Source organism: Cotesia typhae, unplaced genomic scaffold (assembly GCF_013202065.1).
Source record: "Cotesia typhae breed Kobodo isofemale line unplaced genomic scaffold, CoteBio_Ctyphae contig_44, whole genome shotgun sequence".
Taxonomy (NCBI): domain Eukaryota; kingdom Metazoa; phylum Arthropoda; class Insecta; order Hymenoptera; family Braconidae; genus Cotesia; species Cotesia typhae.
In genome coordinates this window covers 7,894,923-7,917,252 of record NW_027423753.1, presented here as the reverse complement: position 1 = coordinate 7,917,252, position 22,330 = coordinate 7,894,923, and the positions used below count along the sequence as shown (strand labels likewise).

Here is a 22,330-nt window from a genome sequence, read left to right as displayed (position 1 = left end):
AATAATATAACGATGCATGCTAATCTTATAATAGGTGGGAAACTACAGTGAAAAAAAGATATTTGACAGCATGCAATTACACACGCCAGGCAGCGTAAGAATAACTTTTACATGAACTATAGCTTAAAGGGAATAGTTTGCCACCGGAAATGTATTAAATTAAAATTGTCAATTTTTATTATAATTACAAAAAAACCTGAAATCCGAACAAAAACAGTTTCACTGTAAAAAAATCGTGCCAAGTCCACGTTCATAAGACTATTAAGAAAAAAAAATTTTATTTCTTTACAAAAAGATATAAAATAAAAAATTAAAAATCCAAGTAACCTATATGATTGTATATGATTTTGGAAAATTAAAAAAATTTTTGTAAATTTAAAAATTAAAAGAAACAATTTTGGAACGTACTTGGTGTGTGTTATTGTGTACTTCAATTTTTTTAAGTGTCCTAGCAGATACAATTTAGGAATTTCATAAAAAGTGAAATATTTCGTAACTACACACACTAAGTACGTTCCAAAATTGTTTCTTTTAATTTTTAAATTTACAAAAATTTTTTTTTAATTTTCCAAAATCATATACAACCATATCGGTTACTTGGATTTTTTAATTTTTCATTTTAAATCTTTTTGTAAAGAAATAAAATTGTTTTTTCTTAATAGTCTTATGAACGTGGACTTGACACGATTTTTTTACAGTGAAACTGTTTTTGTTCTGATATTGTTATCCACTACAGCTATGAAAAAAAAAAATAAAATAAAATATTTCACTTCATACCAACCAAATTCATGATTTATATATTTCGTACTTTTATTTAAAAAGTTTTCCTTTTACCTAAAAGTCATATTTTTTGCTAATATTTTGTTTTTGAAAAAATCAGAGAAAGTCTTTTTAACTCTTCATAACTCTTGCGAAAATTCCGAAATTTATGGGAATATTTGACTTTTGTAGGTTTTTGTAGAGTTATGAAGACTTTTAAACTCTTCCTTTTCCTTATTTAAGGTTATGTTGACTTTCAGAAAGTCTTATAAAGAGTTTTAAAGAGTTTTGAAGACTTTTTTCAGAGGAATATTTCCACAAGGGTTGCAGAACTTATCGATTAAAAATTATAATTAATATTGCGTTTGTGACATTAATATTATATATATATATATCAACAATAGTGGAATATCAGAAGCAATGTGACATTTCCGTTAATGAAAATATATATGTGAGTATACTGATATTTAGTCATTTATTTTTATGACTTAAAAATGAAATTGTTATTTCTAAAGTTTTTTTGGATAAACAGTTGATAGTAAGTTATGATTTACGTATACACGTGGGTATGATGTTATTATAAATAAGGAGATTAATTTTGGATGTAACCATGTCTATCTGTTGATAGACATGGAACGAGAACTCCGGAAATAGAAGTCAGCATGGATTGCCCGAAGATCCTACTTGATACTCAAATTTGAAAGTGACAGATATTCGTACAGAAATTCAATCTTCAGAATAATATGTTCAGACATCGATGAAGCTGAAAAAATGTTTGTTATATTTCTTTTTAAAACATAGATCAAGATAACTTCGAAAATGTTAAACAATGACTGGAAATTTCTAGAGTATCCTAAAACAGATAGTCTGGCGATCCTTATAAATAATTCCGGATTCGTTAGGTTTTTTTTTTTTTTTAAAAGGACCATGGTGCGCTCAATAATTTGTTGGGAGATCTATGGCGCTGAAAAGACGTCAAATATAATTTTTCTCGTAAAGAAACAAATATAATGTTTGACATATTAAACCTTGATTGGAAATTTCTAGTTTCTTGGTACAGATTGCACGGCGATCCTTCTAAATAATTAAGAGGTCCGAGGTTTTTATTTTTTTAAAGGACCTTGGGGAGCTTACTAATTTATCACACTATCTATAGAGGTGGGAAGACGTCGAATATAATTTTCTTTATAAATGAACAAATATAATGCTTGACATATTATAACTTGATTGGAAATTATTTTCTCGGCACGGATGGCCCGGCGATCCTTATAAATAATATTGAATTCGATGGATTTTTTTCTTTTAAAGGACCTTGGAGTGCTCAACAATTTGTTGGAGGATCTATGGAGCTGGAAGGACGTTAAATATAATTTTTTTATAAATGAACAAGTGTACTGTTTTATTTGTTAAAGAGTGAATGAAAAATTTTTTAACTTGGCACGGATGGCCCGGTTATCATTATAAATAATGAAGGATCCGAGTTTTTTTTTTCTTTTCAAAGACCTTGGGTTGCTCATTAATTTATTGGACTATTAATAAAGCTAGAAAGACGACAAATATAATTTTTCTTATTAAGAAACAAGGATAATGTCTGGCACATTAATCCTTGATCAGAAATTTCTAGTTTCTCGGCAAGGATGGCCTGATGATCCTTATAAACAATTTCGAATTAAATTGGTTTTTTTTTTTTTTTAAGTTCGATGAGGTGCTCAATAATTTGTTGGAAGGTCTATGGAGCCGGAAAGATATCAAATATTAATTTTTTTTATTAATAAGCAAGTATACTGTTTCATTAGTTTATGAATGAATTGAAAATTCCTAAAATGTCTTGGCACGGATTTCCCGGCGATCCATCAAAATTACTGAGATATCCGAGGTTTTTAATTTTTTTTAAGACTTTTGGGAGCTCAATAATTCATTAGGCTATATATAGAGGTGGAAATACGTTAAATATAATTTTTCTTATGAAGAAACAACTATAATGTTTGACACATTTAACGTTGATTGGAAATTTCTAGTTTTTCGTTACGAATTGCCCGGCAATCCTCATAAATAATTAAGAGATCCGTTTTTTTTTTTTTTAAAGGACGATGGGGTGCTCAATAATTTTTTGGGAGGTCTATGGAGCTGGAAAGACATGAAATATGATTTTTGTTATTAATAAGCAAGTATACTGTTTCATTAGTTAGAGAATGAATTGAAAATTCCTAAAAAGTCTTGGCACGGATGACACGGCGATCTTTATAAACAAATAAGATTTTCTAGTTTTTTTTTTTTTTTTTTAAGTATCTCGGCGTGCACAATAATATGTTGGGGCATTTACTGCACTGAAGAACCATTTGATTAACGTTGTTTTATAGAAAAACAAAGATAATGTTTGACACATTAAACCATGATTGGAAATTATTTTCTCGGCACGGTTGCCCCTACGATCCTTATAAATAATTAAAAGATTCGAGATCTATTATTTTAAGGACCTTGGAGTGCTCAATAATTTATTGGAGGATCTATGGAACTGGAAGGACGTTAAATATAATTTTTTTATATATGAACAAGTGTACTGTTTTATTTGTTAAAAAATGAATGGAAAATTCCGTAGCTTGGCACGGATGGCCCGGCTATCATTATAAATTATCGAAGGATCTGAGGTTATTTTTTTTTTTAAGACCTTAGGTAGCTCAATAATTTATTAGGCTATCTATAGAGGTGGAAAGACGTCAAGTATCATTTATTTTTAAACTAAACAAGTATACTGATTGTCACTTCAAACCATGATGGGAAATTTCTAGTTTCTCGGCACGGATGGCCCGGTGATCCTCATAAGCAATTCCGAATTCGATGGGTTTTTTTTTTCTAATGGACGGAGGGGTGCTCAATAATTTTTTGCGAGGTCTATGGAGCTGGAAAGACATTAAATATGATTTTTGTTATAAATAAGCATGTTTACTGTATTATTAGTTAAAGAATGAATTGAAAATTCCTGAAAAGTTTTGGCACGGAAGACCCGGCGATCTTTATAAATAAATAAGATTGTCTAGTTTTTTTTTTTTTTTTTCTAAGGATCTCGGCGTGCACAATAATATGTTGGGGCATTTACTGCACTGAAGAACCATTTGATTAACGTTGTTTTATAGAAAAACAAAGATAATGTTTGACACATTAAACCTTGATTGGAAATTTCTATTTTCTCAGCACGGATGGCCCGGCGATCCATATGAATTATTCCGAATTTGAAGGGTTTTTTTTTTTTTAAGGCCCATGAAGTGCTCAATAATTTGTTGGGAGATCTATTGAGCTGAAAAGACGTAAATATAATCTTTGTCATAAAGAAACAAATATAATTTTTGACATATTAAACCTTGATGGGAAATTTCTAGTGACTTGGCACGGATTGCCCGGCGATCTCTATTAATAATTAAGATATCCGAGTTTTTTTTTTTTTTTTCAAAGGACCATGGGATGCTCAATAATTTGTTGGGAGGTCTATAGAGCTGGAAAGTCGTCAAATATAATTTTTCTTATGAAGTAACAAGTATAATGTTTGACACATTTAACCTTGATTAGGAATTTTTAGTTTCTCGGCACGGATGGCCCGGCGATCCTCCTAATCAATTCAGAATCGCGACTTTTATTTTTTCAAAGAACCTTGATCTTTAGAATTATTTCATGGGAGACCTATTTCACTGAAAAGACATTGACTATATATTATAATTTATTAAAAATATATTTATTATTTATAATAGACTCGAAACCCTTATTAGAAAATCATACAGAAGGCAATAATCATGCAGTTTGTACATTAAATTTATAATAAATACAACATTTCTTGGTAATTTTTACATTTCTATGTGTATAAATCATTTTTACTCTTTTCCCGTTTATTGAACATTTACAGATACCGTTGGTTTATGATGCAGAATGAATACTACACCTTCGTCTGAGGAAGCAATAAGTTTGCGCCTGATGTAAGTTAAAAGCGCAATTGTTGTCAGTGGGTTTTCAGGGTTGCTAATTATTTCATAAACGGTGTATTTTTCATGCTCGATTTCTTCATCCGCTTCGGATTTTACGTTTCTAATCATTTTTATTATCTGCTTTTCTTCTTCTTTTTCTACGTCTTTCAAATAACTTAAATTTTTTAGAGTGTCTATTAAGTTTATTTCATCTGTACCATTTTTGGCGATTTCCAGCTCAATTTTTTCCGAGAATTCTTCGTATTCTAGATTGTTTTTTACTGTTTGTGGTTTCGGTGGTGATGGTTTATATTTTCCTTCATTCAATAATTTCAAATCTATGCGCATCTCCTTTAGCATCATTATCATGGTTGCTGTAAAATATCAAGTATTATTTACTTTTTTTGAAAACACGAAAACTATTTTTTTTATACTACAAGTAAAATTATTTGGACCAAAAAAATTTTTAGCTGCTCAATTACAAAATTAGGAAGAAATTTTTTTTCTTCACACCAGTGAATTTTTTTTTGTGTATTTTTGAACTTTATCATTTTCTTATTACTCAGATATCAGAAATAATAATTGATCTATAACAATTTACACCTTAATAATTTTGTTACGTCTTAGCGTAATTCTTAAATTATTTATTTTAATCCAGATCATTTAAGATCTATAGATTGGGATCGGGAGTATTTTAACTGGTTTTAATTCTAAAAGTAATAAGACTTGGGTTGCGGTTAATACATATTAGGGTGGGTCAAAAAAATCGAATAATTTATTTTTGACTTTATACTCTGAAAAATAGGTTCGTAGACACCTAAAAAGAATTCTCTCCAAGTATAAGCTCTTAATTATAACGGGAAGGTCCTCCGCTTTGCGGGTTTCTATTTTTTTCGAATAATCAGATAAAAAAATTTATATCTCGCTTCCAACTGCTTGGAAAAATATTCCGTGGCATAGATTTTGTGAGAAATTGAATGCTTTACAAAAAAGGTCTCTTATGACTTTTTCAAAAACTCAACCGATTAAAAGATATTCATAGTTGAAGTTTGCTATTTTAAGGAAAATATTCGTTTTTATTATGAATTTTATAAGTCGATGAAAAAAATTATTTCGGATTGCGGAACTCATGATTTTGTAGGAAATTTACTGCTCTACAAAAATGGTCTCTTATGATTTTTTGATTAAGTGAAGCCGTTACGAGATATTCATCGTCAAACATTAACGAATATCAATATTTCCAGTTTTTGATCAATAATTCGATAAATTTTAATTTAAACTATGAGTTTCAGGAAAATTTACATAAATTTGAGTTTCGATCGATAAAGAAATGTTATAAACAATTTTTTAATATTGTTTTCAGTCTTGAGCTTGTTTGATTGCATTAAAACAAGAAATTAGAGCATTTTTTTCGACATATAGCCAATGATTAGTTTAATTTGAAGTGAATGACATATTTCTTTGTCAAATTTAATATGAAAAGTATTGAATCAAGTGAGAAACAACCAGTATTTAACTTTTTTATAGATAAATTTTTTATTGAATTATCAATTGCAATATAATTGTCTATATTTTTAACATAACAGTACGCTATTACTATAAATAATTTCTTTTATTACAATTTGGGAATGTTTTTGATGTTCTTTGACAACTTGCAATAAGTACTGGAATTGTTCTTCATTTTTGTCAAGCATTGATTATATTCACTGACTAATGCAACAGCTCGCTCTGCTGAATCATTGACAACTTTTAGTTGTTGAAAGTATTCTTTATTTTCGAGATAACTCTCATTAGTAGGCCATAATTCAACATCGACATCAAGAAAGTCATACGGTAGATCGAAGATTTTGAAAAGATTTAATGACTTTTTAGACACAAAGTCACTCAGAGTTCTCTGCGCCAATGAATTCAAATCTTTTTAGCAATTACAAATCTTTTAGCTTTAGAATCTGTACCTTCACGAGTATTAACAGCTTCAACAATACTTTTTTTACTTCTAATGGAACGCCATCGTCAAACAGTGATAAAATGGCAAGTTCATCGCTCAAATACCATAAGTGCGAAATCATTTTTTCACACGTAGCTGAAGAAATCAAAGGATTGATATGTTTGTACTCCAATAAATTTTTCATAAACTGCAAGTCATGATAAGCAGCAGTTGTTGCAGAAGTTGATGAAAACCAAGCTTTTAAATACAATGTGACTATAAAAATACAGAAATGACGAAGACCATGCAATTCTTTCTGAGAGAGTTGGAATTCATCTCTGAATAGATACATTTTCAAACTATAAATGGCCTTAGCCATCCATCTAGCATGATGAACAGCACCAGGACGTTTGAAAGAAATCTTTTCTTGAGGCATTTCTCCAAGGAAAATCAATGATAATTCCAATAATTCTTTATCTAACTTATTATAACATTTCTTTATCGATCGAAACTCAAATTTATGTAAATTTTCCTGAAACTCATAGTTTAAATTAAAATTTATCGAATTATTGATCAAAAACTGGAAATATTGATATTCGTTAATGTTTGACGATGAATATCTCGTAACGGCTTCACTTAATCAAAAATCATAAGAGACCATTTTTGTAGAGCAGTAAATTTCCTACAAAATCATGAGTTCCGCAATCCGAAATAATTTTTTTCATCGACTTATAAAATTCATAATAAAAACGAATATTTTCCTTAAAATAGCCAAACTTCAACTATGAATATCTTTTAATCGGTTGAGTTTTTGAAAAAGTCATAAGAGACCTTTTTTGTAAAGCATTCAATTTCTCACAAAATCTATGCCACGGAATATTTTTCCAAGCAGTTGGAAGCGAGATATAAATTTTTTTATCTGATTATTCGAAAAAAATAGAAACCCGCAAAGCGGAGGACCTTCCCGTTATAATTAAGAGCTTATACTTGGAGAGAATTCTTTTTAGGTGTCTACGAACCTATTTTTCAGAGTATAAAGTCAAAAATAAATTATTCGATTTTTTTGACCCACCCTAATACATATATTGTGAAAATGAAAAAGTAAATAAATATACAATTAAGTACGTTTTACAAAAGTTATTACAGAACAAAAAAATTTACTATAGAGTTGGTCGGAACGTATGATTTGACACAATAATAATAAAAAAAAGCAATAATTTCTAAACGCGTTGAGATCTGGAAACGTAATTTTACAGTACCTGTCTATTTGGGTAATCTCTGGAGATGAATCTTAAATCGGAAATCTAAAGATGATTAACTCGCTATTTTAATCACTATTCGACGAGGAGACAAAGAGTGTTTTACTCAGTGGGAAGGCCTGCACTGGTAAAAATTGAAATTAAGTCTGAGTCTGAGTCAGATCGAGAAAAAAAAACTAAAACTACTTAGCCTCTATTCTCCAGAGAGTCCCCTAATTTAGCTTTTCTTTTGGGGGGTCCTAGCTTGTGGGTCCTAGAAGGGACGATTTCCATCCAATCGAAAAGGACTTTTCCACTCTAGGCCCCCTTCTCTTTGGGAAAAGCGGCCAGGTCACGCCCTTATGCAAGCGGATGGGTATGCGCACCTACGCATTCACTTACATATATTTTATTTATTTATATTATTTGACATTTATTATTTAAAAATTGCATTTAGAAAAGTTTCGTTAAGATTTATTTAAATTATTTGATATTTATTATTTAAAATCTGCATTTAGAAGTTTCGTCAAGATTTATCTAAATTATTTGATATTTATTATTTAAAAATTGTATTTAGAAAAGTTTCGTTATTACTATATTATTTTAAATTTTATCTCAGTAAAATTTATTTAAATTATTTGATATTTATTATTTAAAAATTGTATTTAGAAAAATTTATTTAATTTTATTATTTTGAAATTATTTAAACTTTATCTTACTGAGTAAATCTTTGAATTCTTAAATAAATAGAAACCAACGGAATTGATAATTTTTCAAAACATCTGGAAAATAAGTTTCTCTTCTCATGCGTCATTCTTTTTTTTTTTTTTTTACTTTTAGCCTAAGTACACAAGATAGTGAAGATATTTTTCCCTTATCCTTTTCCATAAGGCCCTATTTAAAATTTAACTGTTTTTTTTAAAGTATTTTCTTGGGAAAAATATCTTAATCTTGTGTATGTCTTCACTTTAATGACCCTGGCGTCACTAGAGCGATTATTCTAGATACTATTTACTATAAAAAAAAAAAATATTATATTTTATTACTAAGGTCGCTCGAACAAAATTATAGTCATTGAAATATAATTTATTTTTAAATAATTTCAAAGTTCCTCAGGACGTAACACCCCCGCCGTTAGACAGAAGCACGAGTTGATTCGAGAAACGATCTTCCGAGTGCGACGCATAATTTTGTTCGATGACCCTTTTAACTACAATAAAAATACTTATTTCTAGATAAATGTTCTTGAGTTTGAGGCCGCTGACATTGGTTGAGATGTAGTTGATTGGGTTACAGTTGGTTGAGAAGCGATGTGTTGGATTGTAGCTGGTTGAGGTACAATGTGTTGAGACACGGTTGGTTGTGGTGCAGTGAGCTGTGGTGCAGTTGGTCTTGGCAGAAGTGGGTAGATTTCTGGTACTTCTTCCCCCAACTCGACATCTTTGGTCCTGGTGGATGTAGTTGGTGGTGAGTTTGGTTGATTTTGACGTTGTTTACCCAGATGTAGTGGTAAATGGGTCAGAGAGTCCCACACGGCACCCAGAAGACATAATGACCACCCGTAAACAGTGTGCAGAGCGTATCCATGGACGATGGTATCCGCGATCATCTTGAATGCTCGGAAACACATAATGACTCCGATTATTCTGGCACAGTAAGTACCAAAACCAGTGAATTTTCTCCAAGTTTTAGACCAAGCATTCTCTGCCAGGTGTTCTAAAGTTTGTTCATTAAGGGCGTTGATGATAGACGGAGATCCTCTGGAGTAGTTGGTGAACTGTTGAGCCATATTTTCGATCACCACACTTTGTTCCATGGTGAACATAATCCTACCTCTCATTGCATCGAGATCGTCTTCTGAATAAATGCCTCCAGTTGCTAAGCTGGCCGGGTTTTGATATTTCCAGGTCATCTTAGTACTGGGTTTCAGTGTCTTTGGAGGTAGTGTTTCAACAGGTTTGGGCATGAATTTATACCAGGTTGTGCCCACTTTGTAAAATTGCAATAAAGGAGAATTGCATGGAATTTCTGTAGCGTAGGTTGTGATGATGTGAGTCCGAGGAGTAAGAAATAGTGTCTGGTTTCCCCGCTGTATGGGCATGCGATTATAACACAACTCGGCATGTTGAATTTTCACTTCGACTGGTACACATTGGACGATATGCACCACCTCTCCCGCTACCACAGCCATGTACCCGGGTCCCTCCATGTATCGGAACGCAAATTCATCTGGCTGAGTTGCTGCTATCGAGAGGGAGTTCTTCAGCACCTCTTTTTCCAAAATGCATCGTTTCTTAATAACATTTAAATATAATGACTGGACCTGAGACCTCAAATACCTTTCTACATATACGAATTTTGCATTTGCATATAAAAAGAGATCTAAATTATCTGGGTTAGAAGCGACAATGTTACCCTTTTCTAATGTCTCTAAATCTTTCTATCCAATTATATACAACTTAGGGTGTTCGGTCCGAGTGAGTGAAACCCCGCATGAAGTCTCAGTTCCCGTCATACTCAATGAGAAACTGGTATCTCTTACATTAACTGAGTATACCGTTTCTGTCTTTGATCTTAACCTAGTAGCCATGCCACTGTACAATATGGTGTATGTGTCAGAAATACAATATTTTCGGGGCAGCGATTGCCAATAAGTATATCCATCTTCCGGGTCGATGCATTTACCTTTACTTAATTTACACGAGGTTCCTGATGGCAAGTACACCTTATCATCAGCAACCTTTACGCGAGCCATTTGTGATTTAATTGTAATTTTGGCTGTTCCGACTACGAAAACACTATCCCAAGTGCCAAAAGGGTCACTGTATTGGGCGTTAGTGCAATCTGCGTTATTATTAACGCTTCCCGCGAGAGTGATGCTTCTAATCGTTGTAACATTCGGAACAATTCCGTCAATAAAGGTGTTTCCAATGCGTAATGTGCCATGATCGTGCGCGACCTGGCACATCTCACGATCAATTGGAAGAATATATTCACTGATACCATGACTCACAATAGAATTGTAAGATTGCCAACCACAATGTTGGATAACACGGTGGATCTCAATCTTACACTGAATTACTGGAGTATGTTCATACTCATTTAGTTGGAGCAACGCGATGTTTGGTAGTGTCGTCTCGATATGTTCTTCCCCTATATCGCACTCGTCAATATCCACTAGAGATATCGTAGTCATGTTGAGTATTTTACTACCGCAATCATATCCAATGATTGCGTTGACTAGTTCCCAATGAGACAACAAAAATAGGAAACATTGAATTATCTTCATTCTGTAACAAAAAAAACAATCTTCTCAAGGTCAAAAATCGGGATCAGGATCCACGACGTTAGGCCTTTTTCGTTTGACCGGATTCGAAACCTGGATTTGAGTTTTTTTTTAGCCTATTGGGGTGTACTATTTTGTTTCGATTCCCAATTTTAATACGGACATTCCTATCAGGAAGAACTTCCATCACCTCATGAGGTCCCTCGTAATGGTCCCCGAATTTATGAGGTTTAGGACCCTTTTGGAGGAAAACATTGTCTCCAATGTTTATCTCTAAGGGTTTTATTTTTTTATCGTATAGTTCTTTTGACTTAATCTTGGCACCTACCAGATTATCACGAGCTAGTTGACGAATTTGAGTCAATCGCTCCACCAACTTGATGATATAATCATTATAGATGGGCAATTTGTCTAAGTCATGTAGTGGTTCGTTAGAGGGTACTCGCGCAACTTTACCAAACATCAACTCAAACGGGGTGTATCGGGTACCTTCATGGACGCAAGTATTATAAGAAAACATTGCTAACTCCAACCATCCATCCCACTCGGTCTCTTTACTAATATACTGTTTTAGATATTCGCCTAGAACATGATGCGAACGTTCGAGAGAACCGTTGGATTGGGGTCTGAATGCTGTAGTTTGTATTTTTTTAACTTTAAATCGCTTGCATATTCGCTGCATGAAGCTACTGATAAAATTGCGGCCCTGGTCAGTTAACAAAGCCTTTGGAGCACCAAACGTACTCACGTAACGTCTAATGAACGCGTCTGCGACTGTAGTAGCTAGCATATCCGGCAGAGGGATTGCCACACAGAATTTTGAGAACAAATCTTGAATCGTGAGGATATATTCATTGCCGTCACCAGTCCGAGGCAAGGGACCTACAATGTCCATTGCTACTTTCTCAAGACCGTGCCCGGGGTGTCAGTTATCAACATAGGTTGCCTAGTTTTAACTCGGACCAATTTTCGTAGTTGACACTCCAAACATTGTTGGATTCGGACTTGGATATCCTGTTTTAGGTTTTCCCAGAAGTAATTAGTACGTATTCTATTATAGGTTTTTGAAACCCCTTTATGTCCGCCTATTGGGGACTTATGGGCTTCGAAGAAAATACGATCGCGTTCTTCTGGAGGAGCATAGCGTATTGTACTGAGGCATATTATGACCTTAATTTGGTTACCACCGTAGATATCATGGATTAGGGAGAGAAAGAATTGAACTTGATCAAAGAATTCTGAATATGCTATAGAGAATGTCTTAAGACATTTATCCCTCAATATCCCTTTAAGTTTCACCAAACATTTAGCCATGTTACTTTTAATGATTAATGAGGATTCTCCGCTATTCCGAATAATTAGACCGAAATGATTACGATTACCCTGTCGAGTCCAGAATACTTGACTTGTGTCCATGACTCCGATCTTCGGTAATTTTTGGAGTTTCTGTAGGGATCGAGATCCCGAATCACAGGGTTCTCCGTTTCCATTTAGAAAATAAACCAAATTGTCATTCCTATATTCGAACGAATCTTTAATGCGAATTATATTGTGATTATTGCTCTCAGTGGGGAGGCCTGCACTGGAATTCATAGATTTATTAACATTATTTTCCGCATCGGACCCATCCGTAGATTCCGATTCATCGGAATCTTCGGAGGAATCGGTCTGGGTATCAAGATCCAATCGAGGTGTCGGGTCCTCAAGGTCCAATTCTTCCTCGGTCGTTATCTCCTGACACTTACGCGGCCTGCCCCTCTTCCTAGGGACTACTGGGTTTTTCTGTGGAATTAAACTGAGAGACTCGGTGGGGAGGCCTGCATCGAGTGTTGAATTATAATTAGTCTCAGTGGGAAAGCCTGCACTGGAATTAACGAGTTCATTATAATTTTTTTCCACATCGAATTCATCCGCGAATCCCAACTTATTGGAATCCTCAGAGGGATCCAATGGTGTATCAGGATACAATCGAGATGTCAGATCCTCATGATTCAACATATCTTCGGTCGACATTTCCTGACACTTCCGCGGTCTGTCCCTCTTTCCGGGGACCACCGTGGTTTTTTGTAGACTTAAGCTAAAGGACTCGATGGGAAGGCCTGCATCGAGTGTTGAATTAAAATTAGTCTCAGTGGGAAGGCCTACACTGAGTTTTGAATTGAGATTCTGTTTAATTTGTTGGGCTCGTGTAGTGACATTAATTGGGATTGGGGCATTTCGAGAAAAGGCGTCGGCATTTGTATTGACTTTACCGGGTTTGTAGACCACCTTGTAGTTAAAATCAGCGAGACGGAGACGCCATTTGAGTACGCGGGAGTTCCCTTCTGTTGCCGATTTGAACCAAACGAGAGGTTGGTGGTCAGTGACAATGGTAAACGACCGCAAATACACATACGGACGAAAGTGTTTCACTGCTTGAACCATCGCTAACGCCTCTTTCTCGTAAGTATCGTAGTTCAACTCGGGTCCTCGCAGGACTCGAGAATAATATGCTACTGGTCGGTCTTTACCGATTTCTCCCTGAGACAACACCGCTCCGATGGCATACCCTGATGCATCGGTGGTTATGATAAAAGGATTAGAAAAATCGGGGTATTGTAAGACCGGAGCTGTGCAGAGTTTTTATTTCAATATCTCAAATGCAGTCTGAGCGGACTCTGACCATTTGAAATCAATGTTTTTTTCAAGCAATTTAGTTAACGGTTTTGCGGTGTAAGAATATTTTTCAATGAACCTACGACAATAACCCGTCAAACCCAGAAATTCGCGAACGTTTCTCTGCGTTTTAGGAACTGGGAATTCCCTTACTGCCGTTAGTTTTGCAGGGTCAGGTTTCAAACCTTCCCTACTGATAATATGGCCTAAATAATGGACTTCCGGACGAAGGAACGCGCATTTATCGGGCTGTAGTTGTAAATTTGCTTGTCGAAGCCTGGTCATTAATTGATCGATCTTTTGAGCATGATCTTCAAGATCACGAGCGAAGACAATAATATCATCTAGATATACAAAGAGTGCTGTACCCTGTAATCCAGTTAAAACAGAATCCATTAGCCGCTGGAAGGTCACCGGAGCATTTTTCAATCCAAAAGGCATTCGGAGATATTCCCAATGTCCTTGAGGCGTGGAAAAAGCTGTTTTATGGCGATCCTTGGGATCCATTTCAATCTGGTTATATCCAGAAGCTAAATCGAATACAGAGAAATATGACGACTCTCCCAACTGATCCAAAATATCAGTGATATTCGGCAATGGATATGCGTCGGTAATAGTTTCGTCATTCAAAAGTCTAAAATCTATCACCATTCGCCAACGTTTATTGCCTTGAGAGTCGGCCTTCTTCGGAACTATCCACACTGGACTGTTGTATGGAGATCCCGAGGGTGTTAATATGCCGGTATTTAAACCCTCTCTCACTTGTCTATCTAATTCTTCTTTTAAAGCTTGAGGAATTTGATATTGTTCGACAGTGACAGGGCGATCGCTAGTGGTGGGTATCCGATGTCGATATTGACCGGAAGAACTTAATTGTTCCCCGGGTATATAAAATCTATCGGCATACTTCCTTACCAGCTCTTCTACATGAATTTTTTTCTCCTCGTCGAGATAGTCTAGATGCAACAAGGGTTTGACCTTTTCGAATCTTTCTAGATCCGGAGGATTATTTACAATGTTAAAAATAGGTTTTGTAATATCGAATCGGGTATGAATATCTTTAAGAGATGAATCTTGAGTCTGAGCTATTTCAACTTCGCGAATAGCCAGAGTCGGGATTTTTACAGCCACCTCTTTTTCGGTGGTATTATAAATCTGGAGGTATGCGCGGTTCTTGTTACTAACTTTACCTAAACAGTTACCAGCGAATACTCCTTTACAGATTTTTAACTTAGGTATAGAACCTTCCCGAACCTCTGGATTCTAAATGTTTACGAAGAATGTCGATTCACTCCGAGGTGGAACATACATTATTCCGTTTTCGATCCGATTGGCTTGGCGAAAGGGGAATTTTTCACCATCCATTTTCAATATTTTATTTTTATAATCAATTTTTGCCCCGTGGGTCGCGAAGAATTGCGATCCCACTAGACCAGCATGGGGTATTACCATGTCGTCTGGGACTATATGACACACCGTCATCTTTCCAAAGAGTCTAATTTTAATGCTTCCTAGAGTGCTAATTGGAATATTAGCTATTCCGTGTATTTCTATTATATCGTTCCTATCTATTTGATTACCATTTTTTATAAACTTAGTTTTAATTAGATTGGGTGAAGCCCCGGAGTCCAACATCATAACGACATCGTCTCCACCGGGCGTCTTACCCGCTACCGCATAGGGTAGATTATCTATATCTACGCTAACATTCACCTTGTTTATTCGGAATCTTCCTCGGGGGATGGTTCCACCGAGAAGTTCACCGAGCGCTGAGGTCGATTGTTCTTGCCCGCATCCTGAGGAAAAGAAGCATTGGTCTGTATGGGGATAGGAGGATTGTTGACGTTAGTGAAAGAGTTATTATTAGGGAAAGGAGTATTATTAATGAAAGGATTGTTAGGGAAAGAATTAGGGAAAGGGGTACTATTATTGTTTGGCGCATTATTCACGAAACGCCGGACAGCGCGACATTCATTGGTATCATGTCCGCCGGTATTATGATATTTGCAGAATTTATTTGAATAATGATTAAAATTTTGGAATTGGCCCATGTTTTGGCCGAAAAGTTGATATGGATTTGGTTGGGGGATTTGGTTTTGATTTGGGGAACTAAGGTTAGGAAATTGAGCATTTTGATTGAAATTTTGATTCGAGAACTGATTGACGTTCGGGTTATGTGCTTGTTGATTGAATTGAACCGGAACCGTTCTCTTATATGGATTAGTAGGACAGTACCTCGCGGTATGCCCCTGATTTCCACATAACTGACATTTAATTCGTGCGTATGGATTGTTTGGAGTGATTGAATTTATGGGAGCACATTCTTTGGCCGTGTGCCCTTTTGCAAAACAAATTTGGCATGTAATCTCCGGACAGTTCTTGGCAAAATGTCCCGGCTGTTCACAATTATTGCACGTTTTTGTATAAGCTGCTAAGTTTAGATTACTAAAATATAGATCCTGGTCCGAAGTTTGGTTTTGATTTTGATTTTGTTTGTTTTTGTTTTTGTTTTTATTTCTTTTAATTTCGGGGTTGTTAAGAGTGAGAGAATCGGTTGAGGATGGTAAGGTGAGGGTTATGGGTTGACCTTCGCTCCTTTTTCCCTCGTCCTTTTTTTGATTATTATTGTTGGGGTCGCGGCGCATCTCTTTTCGAGCATTTAGTTTTTTTTCTATACTAATGGCTTTAGTGAGGGCTTCATCTACCGTAGCGCATGCTGTCATGCGCTGATCTATTTCGTTAGTTAAATTTTGTGTGAAACAGTTGGCGATAGATAGTTCGATTTTGGATTCAAAATCGGTTATAGCCGCCTGTTGTAAATTAGGATTTTCCACTTTGTAACACTCCAGAATTTCACGACCTTTCCTTCGGAGTCTGTTCACAAATTCGACCACAGACTCCCCTTCTTTTTGGTACATTCGTCCGAGTTCACGCTGAAGCTGAAAGAGGGTTTTATTCGGGGTGTAAATTTTTTTTAGTGCCGTCGTTAAAAGAGCGATCGTGGCTGGAACCTCAATATTAAGGGAAGTTTTGACCTTACTACCTAATTTGACTCCATATATGAGTTTTGCGAGGTTTCCTTCGGCTACATCCGGCAGAACGGACTTTGCTTCTTTACAACAGTTCAAGAAGTCTATTAGTTCGTTGGCATTGCCGTCGAACTTCGGTACAAAGGACAACGCATCTGACAAGGAGATATTTTGATTAGGTGCGATCGCCATCATGACGGGCCTTGGGTTAAGAAACGGACGCGCAACTGGTTCTACGTCCAAAATCTGGTCAATAATTTGTTGTGCAACCCGAAGAGGATTGTTCTGTTCGGCCGGTTGAATTTCGAAAACGTCTGGAGCAACAGGTCCTATTTGGGGAGGGTCAATGCGGATCTCAGGCGGAACAACTACACGAGGAGCGATCAAGTTGGGTACTTCTGGAGGTGGCAACAATGGATTTGCAACTCTGGAGCTTTCCACTGGACCTTCTGGACGTGAAGGATCGTCCTCGTCGTCTGAAATCTCAGGTTCGTTTAAGGTATTACCTAAACCTGAATCTATGGTAGAATCAATAAATTTGAAATTACGAGGTTTACGAGTTACTGGCGGCAATCCTTCGGAAAAAGGCGCAGTTCCCTGACTTCTCAGAGAATACGGTTTTTTGGGGTCATCATTGGACATAGAGACCCAATATTCAGAAAAAGGTAGTCAAACAACAAAAAGAGGATTTTAAAGCCTAAAGACTAAGGTTTCAAATGAGCTAGTACACTTATGAGGTGTTCTCAAGTTAACAAGGTATGTTTGATGGGGTTTGGATCGATACGGTGGAATCAAGGTTTCGAATCCTATACTGTTCAAACGATTAATTGTTTAATTGAATTAATTTCAAATGGATAAACGTTTTATAAGTATAAGTTTAGATAATATTGTATGTTAGTAGTAGAATTAGTAGAAAAATATATAAAAACAATTTAAATGTTTAAAATTTTAAAATTATAAAAGATCTCAAAGCGTTTTTTTTTTTTTCATTTTTTACTGGTTTGCGTTACTGGGTACGTAAAGACCCAATGGATCTGATCGAGGAAATTGAACCCTTTGAACAATGGTAATATCTTTAATTTTCTCACCGTTAGTGTGTAATATCGCGATTAAAATTTTTCCTTTAAATGCTCGATCTTCAATTACCCGCGGTCTTTTCGTTTGAATTAGTTCTAATTCTTTATTTAATTCGTCTAAAACATTCGCGATTTTATCCTCAAATTGGTAATGTTTTCTCCAATATTGGAGCCTTCTGCCCGATCTTTTGCTTCTGCCAGGCATAAGGGGGTGAAAATGTTTAGAAAGAAATAAAGAAAACAGAACGCTCGTTCGAACGTCAGGTTTTGAAAAAGGGCTATTACAGTTTGTAATAGCAGAATTTAGAAAAGATTGTTGGTATACTCAAGCGGAACGCTTGTTCGCGCGCCAGGCTTGACTATACCGAAAAAAAATGAAAGAAAAGAGAGAGAGAAAAAAAAAGAAAAAAAAATAAAATAAAACCAGTTAAATCACTCGAGTCCCTGTTCGAGCGCCATTTTTATGTTACGTCTTAGCGTAATTCTTAAATTATTTATTTTAATCCAGATCATTTAAGATCTATAGATTGGGATCGGGAGTATTTTAACTGGTTTTAATTCTAAAAGTAATAAGACTTGGGTTGCGGTTAATACATATATTGTGAAAATGAAAAAGTAAATAAATATACAATTAAGTACGTTTTACAAAAGTTATTACAGAACAAAAAAATTTACTATAGAGTTGGTCGGAACGTATGATTTGACACAATAATAATAAAAAAAAACAATAATTTCTAAACGCGTTGAGATCTGGAAACGTAATTTTACAGTACCTGTCTATTTGGGTAATCTCTGGAGATGAATCTTAAATCGGAAATCTAAAGATGATTAACTCGCTATTTTAATCACTATTCGACGAGGAGACAAAGAGTGTTTTACTCAGTGGGAAGGCCTGCACTGGTAAAAATTGAAATTAAGTCTGAGTCTGAGTCAGATCGAGAAAAAAAAACTAAAACTACTTAGCCTCTATTCTCCAGAGAGTCCCCTAATTTAGCTTTTCTTTTGGGGGGTCCTAGCTTGTGGGTCCTAGAAGGGACGATTTCCATCCAATCGAAAAGGACTTTTCCACTCTAGGCCCCCTTCTCTTTGGGAAAAGCGGCCAGGTCACGCCCTTATGCAAGCGGATGGGTATGCGCACCTACGCATTCACTTACATATATTTTATTTATTTATATTATTTGACATTTATTATTTAAAAATTGCATTTAGAAAAGTTTCGTTAAGATTTATTTAAATTATTTGATATTTATTATTTAAAATCTGCATTTAGAAGTTTCGTCAAGATTTATCTAAATTATTTGATATTTATTATTTAAAAATTGTATTTAGAAAAGTTTCGTTATTACTATATTATTTTAAATTTTATCTCAGTAAAATTTATTTAAATTATTTGATATTTATTATTTAAAAATTGTATTTAGAAAAATTTATTTAATTTTATTATTTTGAAATTATTTAAACTTTATCTTACTGAGTAAATCTTTGAATTCTTAAATAAATAGAAACCAACGGAATTGATAATTTTTCAAAACATCTGGAAAATAAGTTTCTCTTCTATGCGTCATTCTCTTTTTTTTTTTTTTTACTTTTAGCCTAAGTACACAAGATAGTGAAGATATTTTTCCCTTATCCTTTTCCATAAGGCCCTATTTAAAATTTAACTGTTTTTTTTAAAGTATTTTCTTGGGAAAAATATCTTAATCTTGTGTATGTCTTCACTTTAATGACCCTGGCGTCACTAGAGCGATTATTCTAGATACTATTTACTATAAAAAAAAAAAAATATTATATTTTATTCCTAAGGTCGCTCGAACAAAATTATAGTCATTGAAATATAATTTATTTTTAAATAATTTCAAAGTTCCTCAGGACGTAACAATTTATAAAGATCGATATAGCATCAGTCATCGATTGATGAGTCAATGATGGCATTCAGATAAACTAAAAATGGGATATAACAGTGGCTGTGTGTCGATTTCCAATAGATCTAAGTCGCATTGCTATTATCAATATAAAAATTTGCATAATTACCCAAAAATTGATTACAATTCGGGTGTTTATCCATCATTTTATTGAGGCGGCTATGGTAAGACTCAATTATATTGATGGTCCGATCTTGTACACGTCTAAAATTTGAAATCTGAAGTGGACCCTCTGTTTTTATCCATTGGTCTTCATAGTACAGAAGGTAAGCATTAAAGAAATCGCTGAATTTTTCAATCACTTCTTTTTTCACTGCATTATAAGTGGGAGTGATGGATTGAGCAGGTAGCAAAGCCAGAAATTTAAGTTGATTTATTACATAAAAAATTTCTGGGTTTGAAAACTTGCTGGAACTCGAACTTATAATTTTCTTGTCTCTCGCGTTCTTCACTAAAGCCTGTAACAGTTTTATTTAATAAATATACGGTACAGAAATGTAGCTTCTCCAGATCTTCGGCCTGTAAGATGGACCTGAAGTAGCAATCGAAATCGCTTGTTGTTGATTATACATATGGAAAATCATTCTTAATATTGCTGAAGCATTTTGTAATTTTAACCCAGTCCTCAAAATGATTTTCCGGGCATAATCAATCAATTAATTAGGATATTCTGTGAATTATTTGCTAAATACTCCATATGATACATCCGGAGGAGTCTTTATCACAAATCGCGTGTCAAATGTCAAAAGACCGTTTTACAGCTGTTAGATAAAGTTCTGTGCCGAAACGTCGTATAAAAGATTTTTTTTTACTGTTTTTCATAGAATGACTCAGAACGAAAATATTTTCTTGGATCGACAAGCGCCAACTCTTAAGATATACGCACTTTTCGCTTCGGAAAACTGTCAACTTAAAGTCAAAAGGGCGTATAGGGAAAAATTGTCAATTTTTTTAGCGGGAAGTTAAAAAAAATTATATGACATCTTGACATTTGGCACATGATATAGCATATTCGAATTTATCTTGGCACGGATGGCCCAGCTATACTTAGGAAAAAATATTTAAATGCTCATTCAGCAATTTATGCTTCTCATCCAGGCTACGTATTTATAGTAGAGATACTATTAATCATTGAATAAGGATATTCCATAAGTTAATTATCAAATACTCGATGATACATGCAGCGGAATCATTATAGCATTTGGCATCAGAATTTATATTGACACGGATGATCCGGTTCTACATATGGTAAAAATTTTCTATAGTAGTAGAGTAACCGGTGCTTTTAAACCAGCCTGACCAATTAAATAACAGATACTATCGAGAATTGTAAAATGGCTATTCTATTTCAATTATGAAGAAAATGTTGCTTACCTGGCTGTAGTGGAAATAACATGTCCTCGTTGTTATCGAAGGAAACACTTTCTTTATTGAATTTCTCATAGCTAACTCATGGTCAGTCAAACTCGTACTCGGTTGAAAAGTAGAGAAGTTGGTGAACAAGAATTGAAATGCTTTCAAATAGCTTTCTTCGGACTTGTTGGTCATCAAAACCCAACGTACTGGAAAAGCCTAAAAAAAAAAAACGATGCACATTTGTAATGAAAAACTATTTTCATAACATCAACAATCACTATAGCAACTAGATTAGAAATGCAGAAATGGTTGCTATGATAAATAGTAATACCTTTGAATTTTCATTTGATGTGATCATTGCCATTACGGTTAAGAACTGCATGTTATTATTGTTTTGTAAATTTGGGACCGTATCAAATATTGCGTCAACGATAATTAAGCCATTGAAAGGGCATAACTGACTAATGAATTGCTTATCGAAGAAGTAGATATTTGCTGCAGTGGTTAGTTCCTTCTTATAATTTTGGAATTCCCAGATATCCATTCCGTTGCTTAAGCTATACATATGTGCATCATCACCATACTCAAAATAATCGCAATCGTTGCTGGATTTTATGAATTCTCCGAACTCTTCAAAAGTATGCACATTAACACCAACATTCAATCTTTGAGGGTTACATTTTTGTGCTATGCGCTGAACCTGACGACAGGTTGTTAGGTTATATGATAGTACCGAACCAGCATCGCTATGACTGAATGTAAATATATCCTATTTTTTTTAGTTCATCGGTTCATTTGATATAAACATGCATGTATTTATATTGATTATACATAGCGAAAAAATTCAAGATATTTAAGCATAAAAACTTAGAGCTTTTAATTTAATAAATTCACTGTACTACATTTTTGGTAAAATTATTAAGCCGCCATGGGTCTTTATAGCGAAAAAACAATACAATTTGCATGCATTCCAAGCGAAAAGCGAACTAACAAAAAGCGTTAATTATGCGGTGATGTTTAGAAATTCATTGAAAATTAATTTACAGAATCACTTACAGTACTAGCATCTGCAAAACAGCTAAAAGCAGATTACTACAGAAAGACTTACTATAGAGATATCTACAGAAAG

The 22,330-nt window shown here is 34.5% G+C and overlaps 1 protein-coding gene across 1 annotated transcript; it reads right to left on the bottom strand.

Annotated features, from left to right (window-relative positions):
* Nucleotides 1–4,525: 4,525 nt before the first annotated feature.
* LOC141528971 (uncharacterized) lies at nt 4,526–21,582 on the bottom strand. Its single transcript, XM_074245279.1, has 4 exons — nt 21,533–21,582; nt 21,220–21,417; nt 19,955–20,303; nt 4,526–5,086 (listed from the first exon to the last, which is right to left on the bottom strand). Exons 1-4 carry the CDS (start codon nt 21,563–21,565, stop codon nt 4,638–4,640), a joined length of 1,029 nt encoding a protein of 342 aa, XP_074101380.1. The 5' UTR covers nt 21,566–21,582; the 3' UTR covers nt 4,526–4,637.
* Nucleotides 21,583–22,330: the final 748 nt, after the last annotated feature.